The sequence below is a fragment of the Alligator sinensis genome, unplaced genomic scaffold (genome assembly GCF_000455745.1).
Source record: "Alligator sinensis unplaced genomic scaffold, ASM45574v1 scaffold939_1, whole genome shotgun sequence".
Classification (NCBI taxonomy): Eukaryota; Metazoa; Chordata; order Crocodylia; family Alligatoridae; genus Alligator; species Alligator sinensis.
Window position 1 is genome coordinate 2709160 of NW_005841995.1, and position 17861 is coordinate 2727020.

General features: G+C 45.9%; 1 protein-coding gene across 4 annotated transcripts in view; it reads left to right on the top strand.

Annotated features, from left to right (window-relative positions):
• APLF (aprataxin and PNKP like factor) overlaps positions 1-17861 on the top strand; it is a 90188-nt gene that overhangs the window by 27875 nt on the left and 44452 nt on the right. For all 4 annotated transcript variants that reach the window (XM_006021488.3, XM_025201451.1, XM_014518900.2 and 1 more), the window contains one exon: positions 7617-7743. In XM_006021488.3, the coding sequence (XP_006021550.1) occupies positions 7617-7743 (127 nt within the window). The remainder of the gene's footprint in view (positions 1-7616; positions 7744-17861) is intronic.

The window sequence follows — 17861 nt, forward strand, 5'->3', positions numbered from 1 at the left end:
ATTAGATTCTACATATGGAAAACTTACAACTTTATTATAATTATCCAGGTATGGAATCTAATTTATTGGAGGCTTGCCTTGAATTTATTCCCGTCCCACTGCTACAGCAAGAAAAATAAATCTGTAGAGTCAGGTAGCTTCTTTGCTTTCTGTTTCCCTCTAACTTTTTTCCTTGACAGCCCCTCCCCCCTCTCTTTGTCAAAACGTAGTCTTTCTGATCACATAAGTGAGGAGCAAAATTGAGAACAATAACCTTGAAATTAAATATGGCTCTAGTATTACATCTAGTACCCATGACCTTAGTTCATCCAGAATTGATGAAACTGTTGCAAGTTTTAGCACAGTTAAGTACACTTTTGAGCAGCACTTTGGCACCTACTTACATAGAACAAACTATGCATGATATTAGTTCAAAGCCAAAAGCTTGTGATTTTACCATGTAGTTCATCGAGCTGGGCCCCACCAGAGTCAACAGAATTTCAAGCCATGGTGACCTCACAACTCAACAGTGCTGTGTGTGTGTGTGTGTGTGTGTGTGTGTGTACACTTCAGGTACTTCACGTATGCTTATTAGCCCCCTTTCATGGCTGGAACCAGGTGTTATAGAGTAGTAAAAAATGAGGATTGGGAGGGACCTTGGGTGGTCATCTAGCCCAACCCTCTGCTCAAAGCAGGACCATCCCCACCTATATCATCATCCCCCGCAAGGCTTTGTCCAGTCAGGTCTTAAAAACCCCCAATGATAGAGATTCCATAACTTCCGAGGAACCTGTTCCATTTCTTTATTGCCCTCCTAGTGGGAGTATTTTCCTACTATTCAACCTAAACGTCCTGTGCTTCAACTTGAGGCTATTGCTCCTTGTTCTGTCATTTGCCACCTCTGAGAACAGTCTAGCTCCATTCTCTTTGGAATCCCCCTTCAGATAGTTGAAAGCTGCAATTAAATCCCCCCTCAGTCTTCTCTTCTCCAAGCTAAATAAGCCCAGTTCCCTCAACCTCTCCTCACAAGTCATGTGGCCCAGCCTTCTAACCATTTTTGTTGCCCTCTGCTGGACTCTCTCCAATTTTTGCACATCCTTTCTACAGTGGGGGCCCAAAACTGGGCACAGTACTCCAGATGTGGCCATAGCTGTAGCCTCACCAGTGCCAAATAGAGGGGAATAATCACTTCCCTCTATCTTCCGGCAACACTCGTACTAATGCAGCTCAGTACGCCATTAACTGCCTTTGCAACAAGGGCACACTGTCTTGTATTCAGCTAGTCCACTGTAACCCCCAGTCCTTTTCTCCAGATCTGCTGCTTAACCAGTTGGTCTGCAGCCTGCACCAGTGACTGATAGTTCTGTCCTAAGTGCAGGACATTGCACTTGTCCTTATTGTGTCTCATGAGATTTCTTTTGGTCTAACCCTCTAATTTGTTATGGTGTCTCTGAATTCTAGACTTATCCTCCTGTGTATATACTGCTCCCCACTCTCCTGCCCCCCAAAACTGTGTCATCTGCAAACTTGCTGAGGGTGTACTCCATCCCATCTTCCTGGTCATTTGATGAAGATACTGGCCCCAGGACCAACTCCTGGTGCACTCCACCTGATACTTCCTGCTAACTAGACAAAGCCATTGATTACTCCCTTTGAGCCGAATGATCCAACCAGTTTTCTATCTACCATGCAGGGTGCCCACATCCACAGAGCTAGTCATGTCATCATAGAAGGCAATCGGGTTGGTCAGGCATGACTTGCCTTTGGTGAATCCATGCTGACTATTTCTGATCACTACCTTTTCCTCCAAGTGCTTAGAAATAGGTTCCTTGAGGACCTTCTCCATGATTTTGCCAGGGACTGAGGTGAGGCTGACAGGTCTGTAGTTCCACAGATCCTCCTTCTTCCCTTTCTTAAAGATGGGCACTGTGTTGGCTCTTTTTCAGTCATCTGGGACCTGTCCCAGACTACACAAGTTTAAGGGTAACAGCCAGTGGGTCTTCAATCACGTTGGCCAATTCTCTTAGCACTCTTGGGTGCATCACGTCTGCCTCCATGGACTTTTACACATCCAGCTTTTCTAAATAATCCTTTAACCTGTGTTTTTGCCACTGGAAAAAATTAAAAATTTTAGAAAAGGATTTAGAAATTGGATTTCTTTTAGCTGAAATTTAGAAAAGCTGGATATGTACCTTTTATACTCCTCGGTCATCTGTCCAAGCTTCCACTTCTTGTAAGCTTCCTTTTTGTGTTTTAGTTCATCGAAGAGTTCTCTGCTAAGGTAAGCTAGTTTTCTGTCATATTTGCTTGTTTTCCTGTGCTTCGGTTTGGTTCTTCCTGTTCCCTCACTAAAGTTTCTTTTTAAAACACAGGCAGCTCTCCTTCTCCCTCAGCTTGGCCTCCTGGGGTCCTGGCCATCAGTTCTCTGAGTGAGTTGAAGTCTGCTTTTCTGAAGTCTGAGGTCTTTACTTTGCTGGTCTCCTTTCTTCTTTCCTTGGGATTCTGAACTTGGTCATCTCATCATTGCTGCTGCCCAAGTTGCCATCCCCTTCTACATTCCCTACCAGTTCTTCCATTTGTGAGCAACAGATCAAGAAGAGCACAGCCCCTAGTTGGCCTCTTCAACACTTGCACCAGGAAGTTGTCCCCAACACCAAAAACTTCCTGGATTGCCTGTGCACTGCTGTATTGCCTCCCAGCTGATGTCAAGATGCTTGAAATCCCCCATGAGAACCAGGACCTGTGATCTGGAAACTTACTCTAGCTGTTTGAAGAAAGCCTCATTCATCTCATCCTTATGGTCTGGTGGCCTATAGCGCACACCAACCATGATGTCATCCTTGTTGCTGCCCTCTTTGACCCTAATCCATAGACTTTCTACAGGCCTATCTCCAATTTCATACTGGAGCTTTCAGCAATCATACAGCTCTTTTACATGAAGTGCAACTCCTGCTCCTCTTCCCTGCCTGTCCTTCTTGAACAGTTTGTACTCATCCATGACAGTGCTCCAGTCATGCGAGCTATCCCGACAAGTCTGTTATTCCAGTCACATCATAGGTCCATGAGTGTGTGAGGACTTCCAATTCTTTCTGCTTGTTTCCTAGGCTCTGCATTTGTGTACAGACCCCTGAGGTAACTAGCCAATTGCCCTACTTTCTCAGGAAGAAAAAGAGATCCTCCCTTGTTGCTGCCTTTTGCTTGTTATCTGCTTCTTTCCTTACCTCAGGGCTTTGTACTCCATCCTCCGGTGATCCTAGTTTTAAAGACCTTCTCATTAGGTTAGAAAGCCTGTCTATGAAGATGCTCTTCCCTGTCTTCCCAGATGGATCCTGTCTTTTCCTAGAAACTTTCTTCTTGGAAAAACATCCTGTGTTCAAAGAAGCTAAAGCCCTGCTGGGGACATCATCTGTGCAGCCAGCCATGTGTTGATCTGCAGGTTGCATCTGCTCCTGCTTAAACCCTTCCCTTTGACTGGAAGGATTGAGGAAAATGCCACCTGAGCCCCTTTCCCCTTCACCCTTGTACCCAGAGCCCTGTAGTCACCCTTGATCTGCTCAGTCACCCTTGGTAGTATCAGTGGTGCCTACATGGATGAGCAGTATGGGATAGTAGTCAGAGGGCTGGAAGAATCTTGGTAATCCCACAGTGACATCTTGGATCCAGGTTCCAGGCATGCAGCAGACCTCCTGAGACAACAGGTCAGGCCAGCAAATGGATGCCTCTACAGGAGGAAGTCTCCAACCACCACCACATGTCTTTCTTCCTCTTGATATCAGTAGTCTCAATCTTCCCAATCTTGGGGATGCCTGGTTTGGTCTCTTTCCATCAACAGAATGTGCTCCTGCTCCTCCTCCTCTTCTGTTGCTAGGGTTCCATTTGTTCTGCAGGCAAACTGCTACACGTGGAGATGAAGACTTCTGTTTGCTGCCAGAGGGCATAAGCTTCCAGCTTCCACCATCCTGGGAGTTTGTATTTTTTTTCATTCTCTAGCACTGCCTTTGGTAGTCCTTCCCCCGCAGTAGTAGACGTCTCCCCCAGCATGGAATTGATTGAAATCCTCATGGTGGAGGAGGCTTCGGAGCCTTGCTACCTTCCCCTGTAGCCCTCTTGTTTGGTCCCTGAGGGACACCACCAGGAGGCACTGCTTGTATTTCAGGCACTCCCTCACCTCATCGTAACTAGAAGGAACCAGTAAGCAGCAGACTTCACAGTGCCGCACTAGGACCTGGGTGGAAGTTTCCCAGGAGAAGATGAGTGGTCCTACCTGGGTAGACACTAGGGCTGTGCGAAACAGCACCGTTTGGCTTCAACTTGTGTTTCGATGTTTTGACAGAACAGTGTTTTGTCTTGAATTTAGTTTCATTTCAAAAGCACTGTTCCGTTTTTTGTTTCGTTGAAACACTTGAAATTTCGATGCTGTTTCAATGTTTCGCCCAGGCTATAATATGGAAGCACAAAACTGGAGGAGGAGCAGCCTCCTCTGATTGCAGGCAGATGGGGGTGGGCACCCCAGGGGAGGAGTGTGGCAGAGCCCCGCATAGGAGCTGAGCCAGTGGAGAGAGGCGGAGCACGGCCTCAGTGTTTCGCTCCGCTACCACCCACCAGGCTCAGTTCCACGGAGCCGCAAGTGGCTGGGAACCCAGCTCAGTTGGCCTTTTTGAGTTTTCCCCAGTGCTCAGCATTGCAGCCAATGTAATTGCCTGTTCTAAACAACTTCATTATAATTCACCTGAGAGAATGATGTCAGTCAGCAGTCTTTTGAATATTTGCACACAAGAGGACCCTGAACAGGTTGCTATAAAGTGCTTTATTGTATCAAAGTGTATTCATTTTCCTTTATTTCTATGTTTACATTTTTCACAATTTTAAAGAGAAGGACATATGTTTTAAATGCTATTAATAACATACAAAGTATAAAAGTTGAGAGCCACTTGAAGACAGGAAAGCACTTTGTAAACTCTTGCTGAAGGAAGAACTACAGTAGGTTTGTATTTGCCAACAGAGGCATCGTGCTAAACATTTAGGAAATATATAAATGGATTGTGGGTTTCTTTCTTCCTTTCTTTCTTTCCTTCCTTCTTTCTTTCTTATGCACTCTCACACATCCTCTAAAAAGAACTCCTATTAAAGGAATGACCCTCGATTGTAGGAGCCAAACCCCTATTCAATAAAATGATCATAGAACATATTTACACATTTCCCTGTTTACTCTGACTCATTTTTAAATAAGTTGAAGATAATAGTTTTTATGCACTTTTATGACCAAGTTTCCAACACACACGGCTTTCTATAAAACTTGCCACTGCTGTACCCTATCCCTGGTTTTATTCCAACTTTTTCTGTTCTGCCGTTACTGTAATGATACTTGGAGGACTGCTAGAGTTCAGGTTCTCTGTGTTTGCATCAAGAATCCTTTTTCAGATGAGTGTTTCAATATCATCTCTTGAAAATATTATGGGTAAGGCTTGTCACAAATGTTTTGATTGCTAGGGTTGATATTTTCCCCCTTTTTCATGAAAATATATTGTCTCATTTTTATGATACTGAAAGAATGGGATGGAGGTGAAAAATGGGTTGCATTTTGGCTTAAGACGTTTCTAAAAGTGTCTTCCAGGATCTCAAAACCCCTGGGCTGCACCTTGCCCGCCTCCAGCGGGCTCAGGGCCCAGCAGCTCCCAGCACCGTGGAACTCAGCCTGGTGGCAGGAGGTGGAGCACAGCTCTGCCTCTGCTTACTTCCCGCCACCAGGCTGAATTCCATGGGGCTAGTGGAGCTGATTGGAGCGCAGCATGGCGGTGGGAGGTGGGGAGAGCCAGGGCTGCACTCTCCACTGGGCTGAGCCATGTGGGGCTGCATGGAGCCTCTGGGAGCACAGCCCTGGCTCCCCCCTGCCTTCCACCACCTGGCTGGGCTGCTGCTTTGAAATGTTTTGACTGGCCTTGTTTTGTTTCAAGGCTCTTTCGAAGCCCTCTGTTTTGTTTTGATTTTGCTGTTTTGAACTCGAAACAAGTCAAGACAGCATTGAAATGAAACAGCTGGCAAAATTTTGCACAGCCCTACTAGACGCCTCACAGGTGCAGGCAAAAGAAATGCTGGCAGCGGCAGTGGCTCTGGCACTGCAGTGTCCTCCACCTATTTCTCTGGGTCTCCTTAATCCACCACCTCTTTCCAAGCAAACCTTCCGTAGCAAACTCCCCTGTAAGCTGGCCTCTTTGTTGCGCCTTGGTCCCAAAAGGTTCCCATTTCCCTGCTAGCCTGTGTCCTCTCACCAAGCTTACAGTGAAGGAAGGTGTGAGAGTTTCCAGACAAACTGTCTAGTGGACTCCCCCTCACTCTAGTTAAACAACGGGCTTAACTATTGGTCTAACTGCCCAGTTTTAGCTACTTAAACAAAATATATGTAGGTTAGTTGCTCTTTTTTTAAAGAAAGAACTTTCCTTACAGGCTCCCCTGCCAATAGGGGGGCATCAAACTGACTTGCAAACTGTCCTGTTTGCTGTCATGTTCTCTCGTTCCCTGGTTGCTTTCAGTCTTCTTTTTTTATAGCCTCCTGAGCCTGGACTGGTTCCACCTCCTTGTTAGGGTTTTTTTCAGACACAGGCAGGAATCGCTGAGCTAGCAGCAGCACTTCCAGGTGCTCAGAGCATATGCCCAAACACATAGTCCATCAAACAAACACCCAGGGAGCCAAACACACAGGCAGCCCTGGCTCACTTACTTCCCAGTGCAGGATTTGGTGTCTAGCTTCTCTTCCTCTTTCTTTTTCCCTTCCTCCTTGCTCCCAGGAGACTGCTTGCAAATTGCCCTGTTTGCTGCCCTTATTCTCTTGCTCTTATGTCTTATTCAGACAGGTTGCACTAGTGTATCCATGTGGTAGGCTTCCATTGACATGTTTGCTCAATATGGGCCATTGGTTTTATAGCCATGCTCAGTGTTAGCTGTATTTAATCAACTTCCCAGTTGGTTTCCATTGCTGAGCACATGCTGGTTTTATGAGCCGCTTAATGGTTTTTAGTGAGATTTCCCTGTTTGCAATGATAAGATGAGGGGCTCTTTTCCCCATGCCATTTGGGGGGAAAAACTTATCTTGTATTTGAATAAATACAGTATCTTTATTCTTGTTTTGGTAGTCTAGTTCTAGAGTTGTAGATTTGTTTCTGACCGTAGCTTAAAAAGAAATTCAGTCAGTACTTAAGTTCTGAACTGTTTATACCTGCCATTTTTTTAGCAACTTGATGTACTTTGCTCTGCTTGCTTTAACCTTTCTAATGTCTCAGTACAGTATGCACAAGCCTTGTGTCAGCAGTATGTGCAAGATATCCGAGTTGCAAATCACCAAAAACAAAAAGGTTTATAAAGGTAAATGAACATATGATATTATGCTAAAGAAGTTTTTATTGGAAGAATACAAGCTTCTGTGAAGGCTGATCAGCTAAGAGAGTAGGAGGGACCAAAGTGTTTAGTATTGTTACTGGCTTGGCAGAAGACCACATCAGTCCAGTCTGTAGCTGAAGATCTAGCTGCTTACAAATTTCTTTTTTCTAAATCAAATATATAGAAAAGAAATATATATTTTTCTTTGTGCTAAAACTAGGACAAGAGGTATGTGTAGCACTAAGCAGTAAATGTTATTTTAGGTTTTTCCTGCCAATTGTAATGAAAATGAACAACAAAAACCTGCCCAGAGGAAAAGGGTGCTTCCACCTTGGATGCTGCAAAGAGATTTAGTGGTTCAAAACCTTTCTACCCCAGTCACTAAAAGAGGTATGTTTGTGACACGGTACTTTTATCATGATGATAATATGCCTCTTTATGACAATCTCTTCTTTGACCTTTTTGTAAATCAATATGATAATGTGACATATAAAGTATGTGAATAAATTGATTTTCTTCCCTTCACCCCTTTAGAATCTTCTTGCATATCTCCATTGTAGCTTGGTAGATGACTGAACATATCTAGTACTTTTGGCCCATTTGTCTTGCATGTGAAAGTCTCTGATGTTTGGAGGATTCATTCAGAGGCTGAGCTAATGATGTGGTGTTTTAGAATTTTTTATTCTGACTTGCAAGTCTGGGACAGTGAGCCAGTTTACCTTCTTAGGGCACATCCAGATGAGCCTGCACGTGCCTCTTACTACATCTCAAAGCAGTTTGAGGCACAGCAAGAAGCATGCTGGGAACAAAAAAAACGTTCTCTGCGCTGCATATTTGCAGCACGGGCTCAAAATTTGATACCTGTATCAAAAAAAACCCCAAACCCCCAGGGGAAAAAAAGCTGGACAGGGCACAATCCAGGACCATGCCCTGAGGCAACCGGAGGCTGAGGTCCTCCAAAGAGCCACTCGGATAACTCTTTATGCCTGCCCCTTGCCCTAATGCTGCAGCACTCTGCCTGCCTGTGCAGGGCAAACAGTGATGCAGACTGCAGTGACCTGAACCCGGGCTATGTTCCAGATAAGTAGAGGGTGGGAGGGGCTGGAGGAGGTGGGGGTGTGGGGGACCGTGGGGGGGGCAGCTTGGGAGGGGTGGGTCCCCCTCCCACCCCCCACAGACTCCACATGCTCCCCCTGCATGGCTCACAGCTCATCCGCAGCAGCAGTCTCCATTGGGGTGCTTGGGGCCCAACTTGCTCTACACCAAAGTGCATGTCTGGGCACGTGCGCTGAGGCAAAAATCCCTGGCTCAAATTTGTGCTGCTCCTATTTGAGCTGCTGCAAGCACTCCTATTTGAGCTGCTGCACGTGTGGACGCGCCCTTAAAAGACAAAATCTAGTCAACAATTTATTACTTTTAAATATTGGGGTTTTTCCCCATATAGGCTAACATTTGATGCCTCATTTATTTATATAAATATACTTACCTATAGATAAATGCTTATAATTTTCACTCTGCCTCAAAGTATTTTAGCCATGTTTAATAAACTGAATTTCACAGCATCCCAGTATGGAGTAAGTGAGAAATATATAATGGGGAATTTCTTTTCATACTACTGAATGCTGCCCTTTCTGAGGCGATTGCAACAGGTGCACACGGCAACACTGAATATTTGCATATTAGAGAATTTTTTTAAATAAAAGCATAACCTGAGTTAGGTAATTAGAACTTAACTATGAAAGCATTAATTTTGCCAGGATCAGTAGTTAATGTATCTCAATCTTTAAATGTCTTCGGGTAGTTTTTGTTAAGATAACTAAGTGGACAAGTTCTTTGGTTTTTACCTCTCACCCCTAGCATGGTGACTCTCTGTACAACATTTAGATTCTGTGAAGTGCAATTCATCAGAATGATTAAGATATATTAAGTATTGATCCTCATTCAGCCTTACCTCCAGTTGCCTATTTTTCTGACTATTTTGGGAGTTCTCAACGTTGTTTGAATTTTATGATAGTTTAACATGCATTTTCAGTTGCAGCGATAAAGGCCCATACACAAAGGCATATGCAAGTTGCTTTACATAAGCAAGTAGTCCTTTTCAACTTGAAGAAACCAGATTTGTGAGTAAAATAAAATGCATTCTCCTGTTTGTAGGATTCAAGCCTTTGGCTACCATGGAGTAATATTACACCTCTTTTTCTCTAAACATTAAAAACAAACAAACTAACCTTAAGCTTTTTAATTAATTGCTTCTCCTTCCCCTTCCCCCCCCCAGTCTAGTGAAAGGATCATTGTGTTGAGCATATCAAGTAGTTTTGTTCAAAATCCTGTTGTTCTGTTTTTTTTTTTTTTTTTAGCTTGGTTGATACATGATATAACTGATGTAAACTATGAGCTATTTTATTTAGGATGTACATGAAGCTGTAAAAAAAAAAACAAAAAAAAAAAACAAAAAAAACCCCAACAAAATCTTCACAAGTTATTTAATTAAGTCAAATAATTTTCCAAGAGTATTTTAATACTTTAATGTTACTGAAGTACCCAAAGGCAAAATATTAACAAGTTATAAAACCATGTACCAGTTGTATTATAAATCATGCATCCATTTTGTGTAAAAGAAAATGGAGTTATAGTTCGGAGTGCATACTGCTATTTTTAATTTAGCTCATTTAATGTAAATATATTCTATTTCCACGCAATGCAACATACTGTGTTTACCTTTTCAATATAAGTTGTCGTTTTCTGTTCTTTACCCACCTTCCCTTACAATTCTTATATTCACTCAAGTCGTCACGCGTTTAGCTAAGTTCCCATACAGTACCAAAATGTTTTATTGAAGTTATGATCTCTACTGTATTTCCATTGTTTAGAAAATTGGTTATCAAGGACATCTGTCTGTAAATCCTTGAAGAATCTTGTAATCAGTAAAATGCAACTGTTGCCTGAATCCCTTGGGACGCCAGTCTGAGGGGGAAAGGAGTCCAGGAGAGTTGGTTGTACTTTAAAGAGAGCTTACAGACCATCCCAGTGTGCGGGATTCATCCCAGGGAAGTGGTCCTCGCCCCTACCTTGGGCAAATTCAAGAGAAGGTTGGATGATCACCTGTTTGGGGTCTTGTGAACCCAACATCCATTCCTGCCTGTGGCAGGGGGTCAGGCTAGATGATCTGTTCAGGTACCTCTTGACCCTAGGTACTATGAATTATGACTGGTGTAGACCAGGATCTTGGCCTCTTTGAGGAGATTACTTTAACACATTTGTATTGATTGCAAATACCTGAAGGAAGTGCTTGCACACTGGATCGTTTGCTGAATCTCTTCATCAACATTTGCTGTCTGAGAGAAGGGGCTACCAAAGAAAAGGAAATGCTTGACTACCTTCAGGGTCTTTACCTAAATGGTGATTTGAAGAAGGGGATTTGAGGAGCCCTCTATCTGTTTGGTATGCACTGTCAGTTCCAGAAGGGAGGCGGTCCTTAACTAGGACAACAGTCCAAGAAATAGGAGAACAGCATTGGGCCTATGACCCATCCATGCTTGACCCCACTTCACATGAAAACTGGATCTGTCTCTGATCCTCTACAAAGAACAGTCAGTCACCTAGTCTTGGAGACACCTCAGCACCTTCATATATTTTTTGGCCCAGTACTTTCTAAAAGGCTTTGCAATTGAAAGAGCACAAAAGCCTTGGTGAAGTCAGTGGAGGCCATATACAGGTCCTAATGTTATTTCTGACACTTGAACCTGGCAGGTAACAAAGATCATGTGAGTTGCTCCATTGGATGGTCTGAAGCCACACTGAGATTCCAGCAGGACTTTCTCAGCAGGAGGTAGAAGACTGTTCAGGAGGATGCAGGCGAGGATTTTTCCCGGATGTGGAAAAGGAGGGTGACCTTAATAGTTCCCATACAGACTTACCCTTTACTTGAAGATAGTCATGATGTTGGCATTCTTCAGGTCCCTAGGTAACTCTTTGTTGATCCAAACTCAGAATAAATTTGTGGAGTCTCAGTATGTATTCCTAACCATCATACTTGAAGATTTAGGCACGTACCATTTGGTTCAGTAGCCTTATTGTTCCCTGAAAAATTGCGGAACTGGTTCTTCTGATGGCACATCAGGCTTTTAGGATAAGAGGGTTGGTGAGGTATGGATCCTGTTTTGAGGTCTTGAGGACTCAGTGGGCACGTCCACACATGCAAGCACGTGCTCTTGCAGCAGCTCAGATAGAAGCGGTGCAAATTTGAGCTGGGGCTTTTGCCTCAGCGCGCGTGCTTGGACATGCACTTTGTTGTGGAGCAAATTGTGCCACTTAAGTCAAAATAACCCTGCCTGGCTCCTCCCGGATCTGCAGCCATGGGGAGCTAGAGCCTGGGGCCAGCACCTGTGCTGTCCCCAGCAGTATAAAAAACTGCCCTGTCCTGGCCCCATCCATACAAAAAGCTGCCCTGGCAAGCAGCTCAGGGCTACTTACTCTCAGGAGCTTCTGGGGCTCAGCCACTTGATACCTGGGGACACTACCCCTTGTGCCAGCTGGATTGCTGCAGCAGCATCCCAAATCCATTTTTAAAAATACCCCAAAATCCATGTTTTTTCCACAGTTAACACACCAGACCTCTGTCTCTCTCTCTTGATATAGATATAAAAAATACACACACACACACACACACACACACACACATCTGGAGAGAGAGAGATAGCAATCAGTTGGGCAGTGCTTTATTGGTATATTTACAATGTTAAAGCAGTATAGAAGCCTACCAGTTTCTCTGTCATCTTGATAAAATAAATTCTAAATACCTATATGTGTTGATGTGTACCTTTTGGATTTCTTCGCATATGATGGGTGTGTGATGGGGGGGATGTGGTATTTTCAGGAAGGGGTGTGGGGAAGGTGGGTGGCTGTGTGGAGGGATGTGGGTTGGTGTGTGGGGTGATTTGCTGGGGGGATTATGGGTGTGGGGTACCTTGTGGGGGGGCTGCTCAGGATGTGTGGGTCCCCTGGCCCCCATACGGTGCAGCTCCCCCTGGAGGGTCCCAGAAACCCTGTCCAGGGTCTCAGCTCCCGCTGGAGGGCCACAGCCCACCCGCCCAGGGCCCATAACTTACCTTTTAGCAGCAGCAGTGGGAGTGGGGTGCTCTGAGCCATGGCGGCAGGACACAGCATGGCATGTGGGGACCACACGACGGGCCCAGCTAGGTCCTGCTGGCCTTGGGGACCATCTGCCACCCGGCTAGGCCAGGCCCTTAGTGGCAGGATCCAGTGCGGCACATGGGGACCGCAGGCCGGGCCCAGCCAGGTCCTGGGGCCTCTCTGTTGCTTGGCTGGGCTGGGCCCTTGGTGGTGTGACCCACTGCAGTATGTGGTCCCCGGTTCTGGGCCCAGCTGGATCCTGCTGCCCTCAGGGTTCCTCTGCCGCCCAGCCGGGCCCGTGGCAGCGGCTGGGCCTGGCATGCGGGGACCGCACACTGCACTGGGTCCCGCCACCAAGGGCCCAGCCCGGCTGGGCAGCAGAGGGGCCCCAAGGGTTGCAGGACCTGGCTGGGCCTGGCATGCAGGAACTATGTGCCACACCGGGTCCTGCTGCCATGGGATGGCCCTGCTGGGCAGCAGAGGGGCCCTGAGGGCAGCAGGATCCAGCTGGGCAGGGGTTGGGGTCCTCAGGGCAGGGGACTGGTGGGGGCTGGGCATGGCACAGATGGGCTGGCAGGGGTCTCCATCCATGGTCTTCTCCCCATTCCTCCAGCCCCCCAACCCGTTACTTAATGCACTGGAGCCCTGGTGCTGAACACATGGCCTAGCTGGCCGCGCATTTCAGTACCAAGGCGAGGAGCCAACCACGGAGACGCTCTGGCAGCCAGAGCATCTCCCTGGAGGACCCAGCCTCCGGTTACCTCAGGTTGCCAGGATACCCAGGGGTCTAATTTTCTCCCTGTGCAGCAAACTTGCAGCGTGGGGAATGCTTTTTCATTCCCACACGTGCCTCTTCATAGTTTCATAGTTCATAGGGTTGGAAGGGACCTGAGCAGATCATCAAGGCCGACCCCCTGCCATGGCAGGAAAGGGTACTGGGGTCAAACGACCCCGGCTAGGTGTTCATCCAGCCTCCTTAAATACTCCCAGGGTAGGAGCCAGCACTACTTCAATTGGAAGTTGGTTCCAGGTCCTAGCCGCCGTGACAGTAAAGTAGCGCCTCCTGATGTCTAGTCTGAATCTACCCTCTGCCAGTTTGTGACGATTATTTCTAGTCACTCCTGGTAGTGCTCAGGGGAACAGGGACTCCCCCAATGCCTGCTGGTCCCCCCCTGACTAGTTCATAATGGGTCACTAGATCCCCCCCCTTAGCCTTCTCTTGTGAAGGCTGAACAGGTTCAGGTCCCTTATCCTCTCCTCGTAGGGCCTGCCCTGCTGCTCCTGATTATGCGAGTGGCCCTCCTCTGGACCCTCTCCATGTTGTCCACATCCCTCCTGAAGTGCGGCGCCCGGAATTGGACTCAGTACTCCAACTGCGGCTTGACCAGTGTCACATAGACGGGGAGGATCACCTCCTTGGACCTGCTTGAAATGCATCTGTGGATGCATGACAGGGTACAGTTGGCCTTCCTGACCGCATCCCCACACTGTTGGCCCATGTTCATTTTGGTATCAATAATGACTCCCAAGATCCTTTTCTGCCTCTGCACTGATGAGAAGGGAGTTCCCCAGCCTGTAGGTATGCTGTTGGTTCTTCCTCCCCAGGTGCAGCACCTTGCGCATGTCTGAGTTGAAACCCATCCTGTTCTCATCCGCTCCCGCCCTGTAACCTGTCCAGGTCCGATTGCAGCCTATTCCTCCCTTCTAGCGTGCCCACTTCTCCCCACATCTTAGTGTTGTCTGCAGATTTGAACAGGGTGCTTTTTACACCCCTGTCCAAGTTGCTGATGAAGATGTTGAACAGCGCGGGTCCAAAGACTGAGCCCTGGGGACCCCACTGCCCACATCCCTCCAGGTCAAAAATGACCCGTCCACCACCGCTCTCTGGGTGCGGCCCTCCAGCCAGTTAGTGACCCGTTTGACTGTGTAGGTGTCGACACCACAGTCCCCTAGTTTTTTAATGAGAATGGGGTGAGAGACAGTGTCGAAGGCCTTCTTAAAGTCCAGAAAAACTATGTCCACTGCTACACCTGTGTCTAAGGATTTTGTGACCTGGCCATAGAAGGCCACCAGGTTGGTTTGACAGGACCTGCCTCTAATGAACCTGTGTTGGTTGCCCCTAAGCATAATCTCCCCTGCTGGCCCCTCGTGGACATGCGCCAGGATAACTCTCTCAAAAAGCTTACCCAGGACCTGAGGTAAGACTGACTGGCCTATAGTTTCCTGGGTCCTCCTTCCTCCCTTTTTTGAAAATGGGAACCACATTGGCCCTTTTCCAGTCCTCTGGCATTTGGAAAGGGGTTTGAGATGGGGCAAGAGGTACGTGCCCGCTTATCTGGACACGCCTAGTGGTGGCATCCCTCACAATCAGCTCATGGTTTAGAAGTGCCTCAAAGTGCTCTTTCCATCTATTTTGGATACATTTGTTGTCTTTTTAAGAGTGTTGAATCATTCTGTGATCTCAGGAAAGTAAAACCATGGGAGGTTGGACTGTAGATGGCTTTGATGCCTGGAAGAAACTATGCATGTCATTGTCAGCTGTACATTGACAAACTCCTTGGCTTTATCTTGTAACCACCAGTTTTTGATTTCCTGGGTCCTTCTTTGACCTTAAACTCTGAGGAGCTGATATGTCTCCTCCTGAGTTGGTGTCATCTTGCCAAACAGAATGAGCCCTTCTCTTCTGGTTGAGGATCACTTTATCTTGGTATTGCTGTCATTGAACCAGTGTAGAGTTTAGTAAGTAATCATGTAATAAGCATTTTGTACTTCACTCTCAAAATATTTGCTTAACTTGCTTAGCATTTTTCAAATGTATGTTGTCTAAATCACTGTGTGCATGCTATTTTTTCCATAGCATCTACTAAACATCTGGAGAACTCCTTTCTTAAAAATATTTTTAGTTTAGCAGTTTCTACTTCTAACATGGCAACAATGCGTTCTTGAATTCAGTTGCATGGAATACAGTTTTTACCTCACCCAGACAAATCTGCAATAATTTTTCAGTCTCTTTCATGGTTTTTATATTTGAGTCCCTTACATTGATTATGCAAATTCCAAATGTCGGTTTTGCATGCAGGTCTTATGAGAAGAAGAGTTTACATTTCATAAGCTCTCATTTACATAAATGGTTGATAGCTCTGAATTTTTTTATATAAATCCTTTTGTCTTTTGATTTTGAAATATTTAAGCTTAACAAGGATGAGAAAATAGCTGCATTCAAGTGAGATATTGAACTTGTGAAATGAGCTTATAGTTATGCAGTTTTCTAAACTACCTGTTCAATTACAGTATTTTACTGAATCCAAGATGACTTTAAATTTTTAAGTCATGTAAATTTGCTATAATTCTTCCATGCATAGAAGCTAATTATTGGGGGGTCATTTTAAGTTCATTCCCCTCTGCTTTGGCAAAGCAAGTAGTAGTGAAAGCAGTGGTGGGGATGCGAGCTGCCTGCCCCCTACCCATGTCCACCTGTACCTGCCACCATACAACTTGTCCCCACCCTCCCTCTGTGCGTGCCTTCCTTCCCCTCTACTTGCCGGACCCAGGGATGCATCAATTCCCTTGCTGCTATGCAGTCTCCCCTGCACTTTCCACCTAGCACTCTGCAGTTTCTGCCACACTTGCCCTTCCTCCCTCCTTCCCCATCACTACTCTGTGGTCTCCTCAGGGTTGGGGCTGGAGCCACAGCAACCACCTGCTCCAGGCTATGCTCTAATGCAGGGGCCAGTAGTGTTTTTGAGCAGAGTGCCAAAAATACCTGCAACTTTGATTTGTAAGATGTTGGCATGCTAGGGGAGGCATGAGGCATGCTTCAATCCTTGTGGCAACACAACCCCAGCCCCTTCCATGCCGTCTGCACTGAGGTGTGTGTGCACCTGCTGGATTCCAGTGCAGCTGCTTGGAGCCTCCCGGTTTCCTGCCACAGCTAGCCTGGGCTCTGGGCAGGACCCTGCCACCCACCACAGAGCCCAGGCCCCAAGCAGCTGCATTGGGGTCTATGGAGCCTGGGCCCTGCTTGTAACCAGTTGCGGGTTCATGCATGCCTCCAGATGGACGGCGGGGAAAGGGTCAGGGTTGCGCTGCCATAACAAGGATCAGGCCTCTTGTGGCTCCTCTGCCACCTGCCCCAAGGTATGTGTGCCGAGCAAAATGCCTTTGCATGTTGCGCTCTGGCACGTATGCCAGGGTTTCCTATCCTTGCTCTAATCTAAGAAAGGGGTTTCTTTTTCCCCATATTGGATTTGAATAAATACAGTAACTTCCATGGTAAACATACTTCTACACAATCATTAACAATTCAGTTCCTTTTTTGCCCCAAATCAGCAACTATATGTGAAGCAGAAGTTGTAATAGGTATAGGTGGCTATAGGATGAGCGCTATAATGTGCCTAATCTGCTGGAAAAGATCAGGAAATGTCTGCTGAAAAAAACAACATTTGGGCAAACTTTCCCCATCTTTTTTTTTTTTTTTTTCTTCTTCATCAATTGTGTGAGACAGACAAAAATGAGAAGTGGGAGAAAAAAGGTAGATGCAGAATGGAAAAGCAGTGTGGGTTAAATGCTGAAGTTCTTGTGGCCAAAAAGCAATATATCTGCTTCAACAGCATTTTGAGAGCAGCTTGTTCTTCCTTGTGTTATTACCGTATGTGGGCTGGTGCATCAGAAGAGGAACTATTATTCTGTCTTGTATTGGGCACTGCATGCCTCAGAGAAAATAAGCATGTTTCCACCTCAGTTACAGCCCTAAATTTGCCTGACTTTTGTTTAAAGAATAGGGAGCATTTTACTTATTTTACCATTTTACCAGGTAACAAAGCAGTAAGGTAAGACATACTGCAGGGTTGTTGGTTATAGCCATGTTGGTCTAAGGACATAGGCAGGCAACGTTCTTTGGGTAGTTGCGATATCTTTTATTAGACCTACTAAATAGTTCTTTGCAAGCTTTCGGACAAATGCCTTTCATCAGGCATAGGAAGAATCTTATCCACCCTCAAGCCTACTATCTGCTGCACTTAGTACTGTGCCTCACAGCTGCAGCAGGGGAATCTGTCTGCCCCATATGGCCTCCTGTATGAGCTGTGAAACATATTTTCAGATCCTGCTTTCCACAGAGTGGGTAAGCCTAGAATATCACTTACCTGTGGCAAAGAGTGATCTTTGGGTAATCACTAAAGGAGATAAAACAACAGAAACATTTCTTATGTATAGAAAAAGAATTACACAAGAAAAACTGACCATAAGTTTGAACACATGTAAAAAGAGAAGTAAAATTTCTTACCTGGCTTACACCCTAGCTCTCATGAGATGCCTGCCAGTTTTTGTTGTTGTTTCTTGGGGGGTGGGGGGTGGGGAGGGTGTTAGAGATCAGC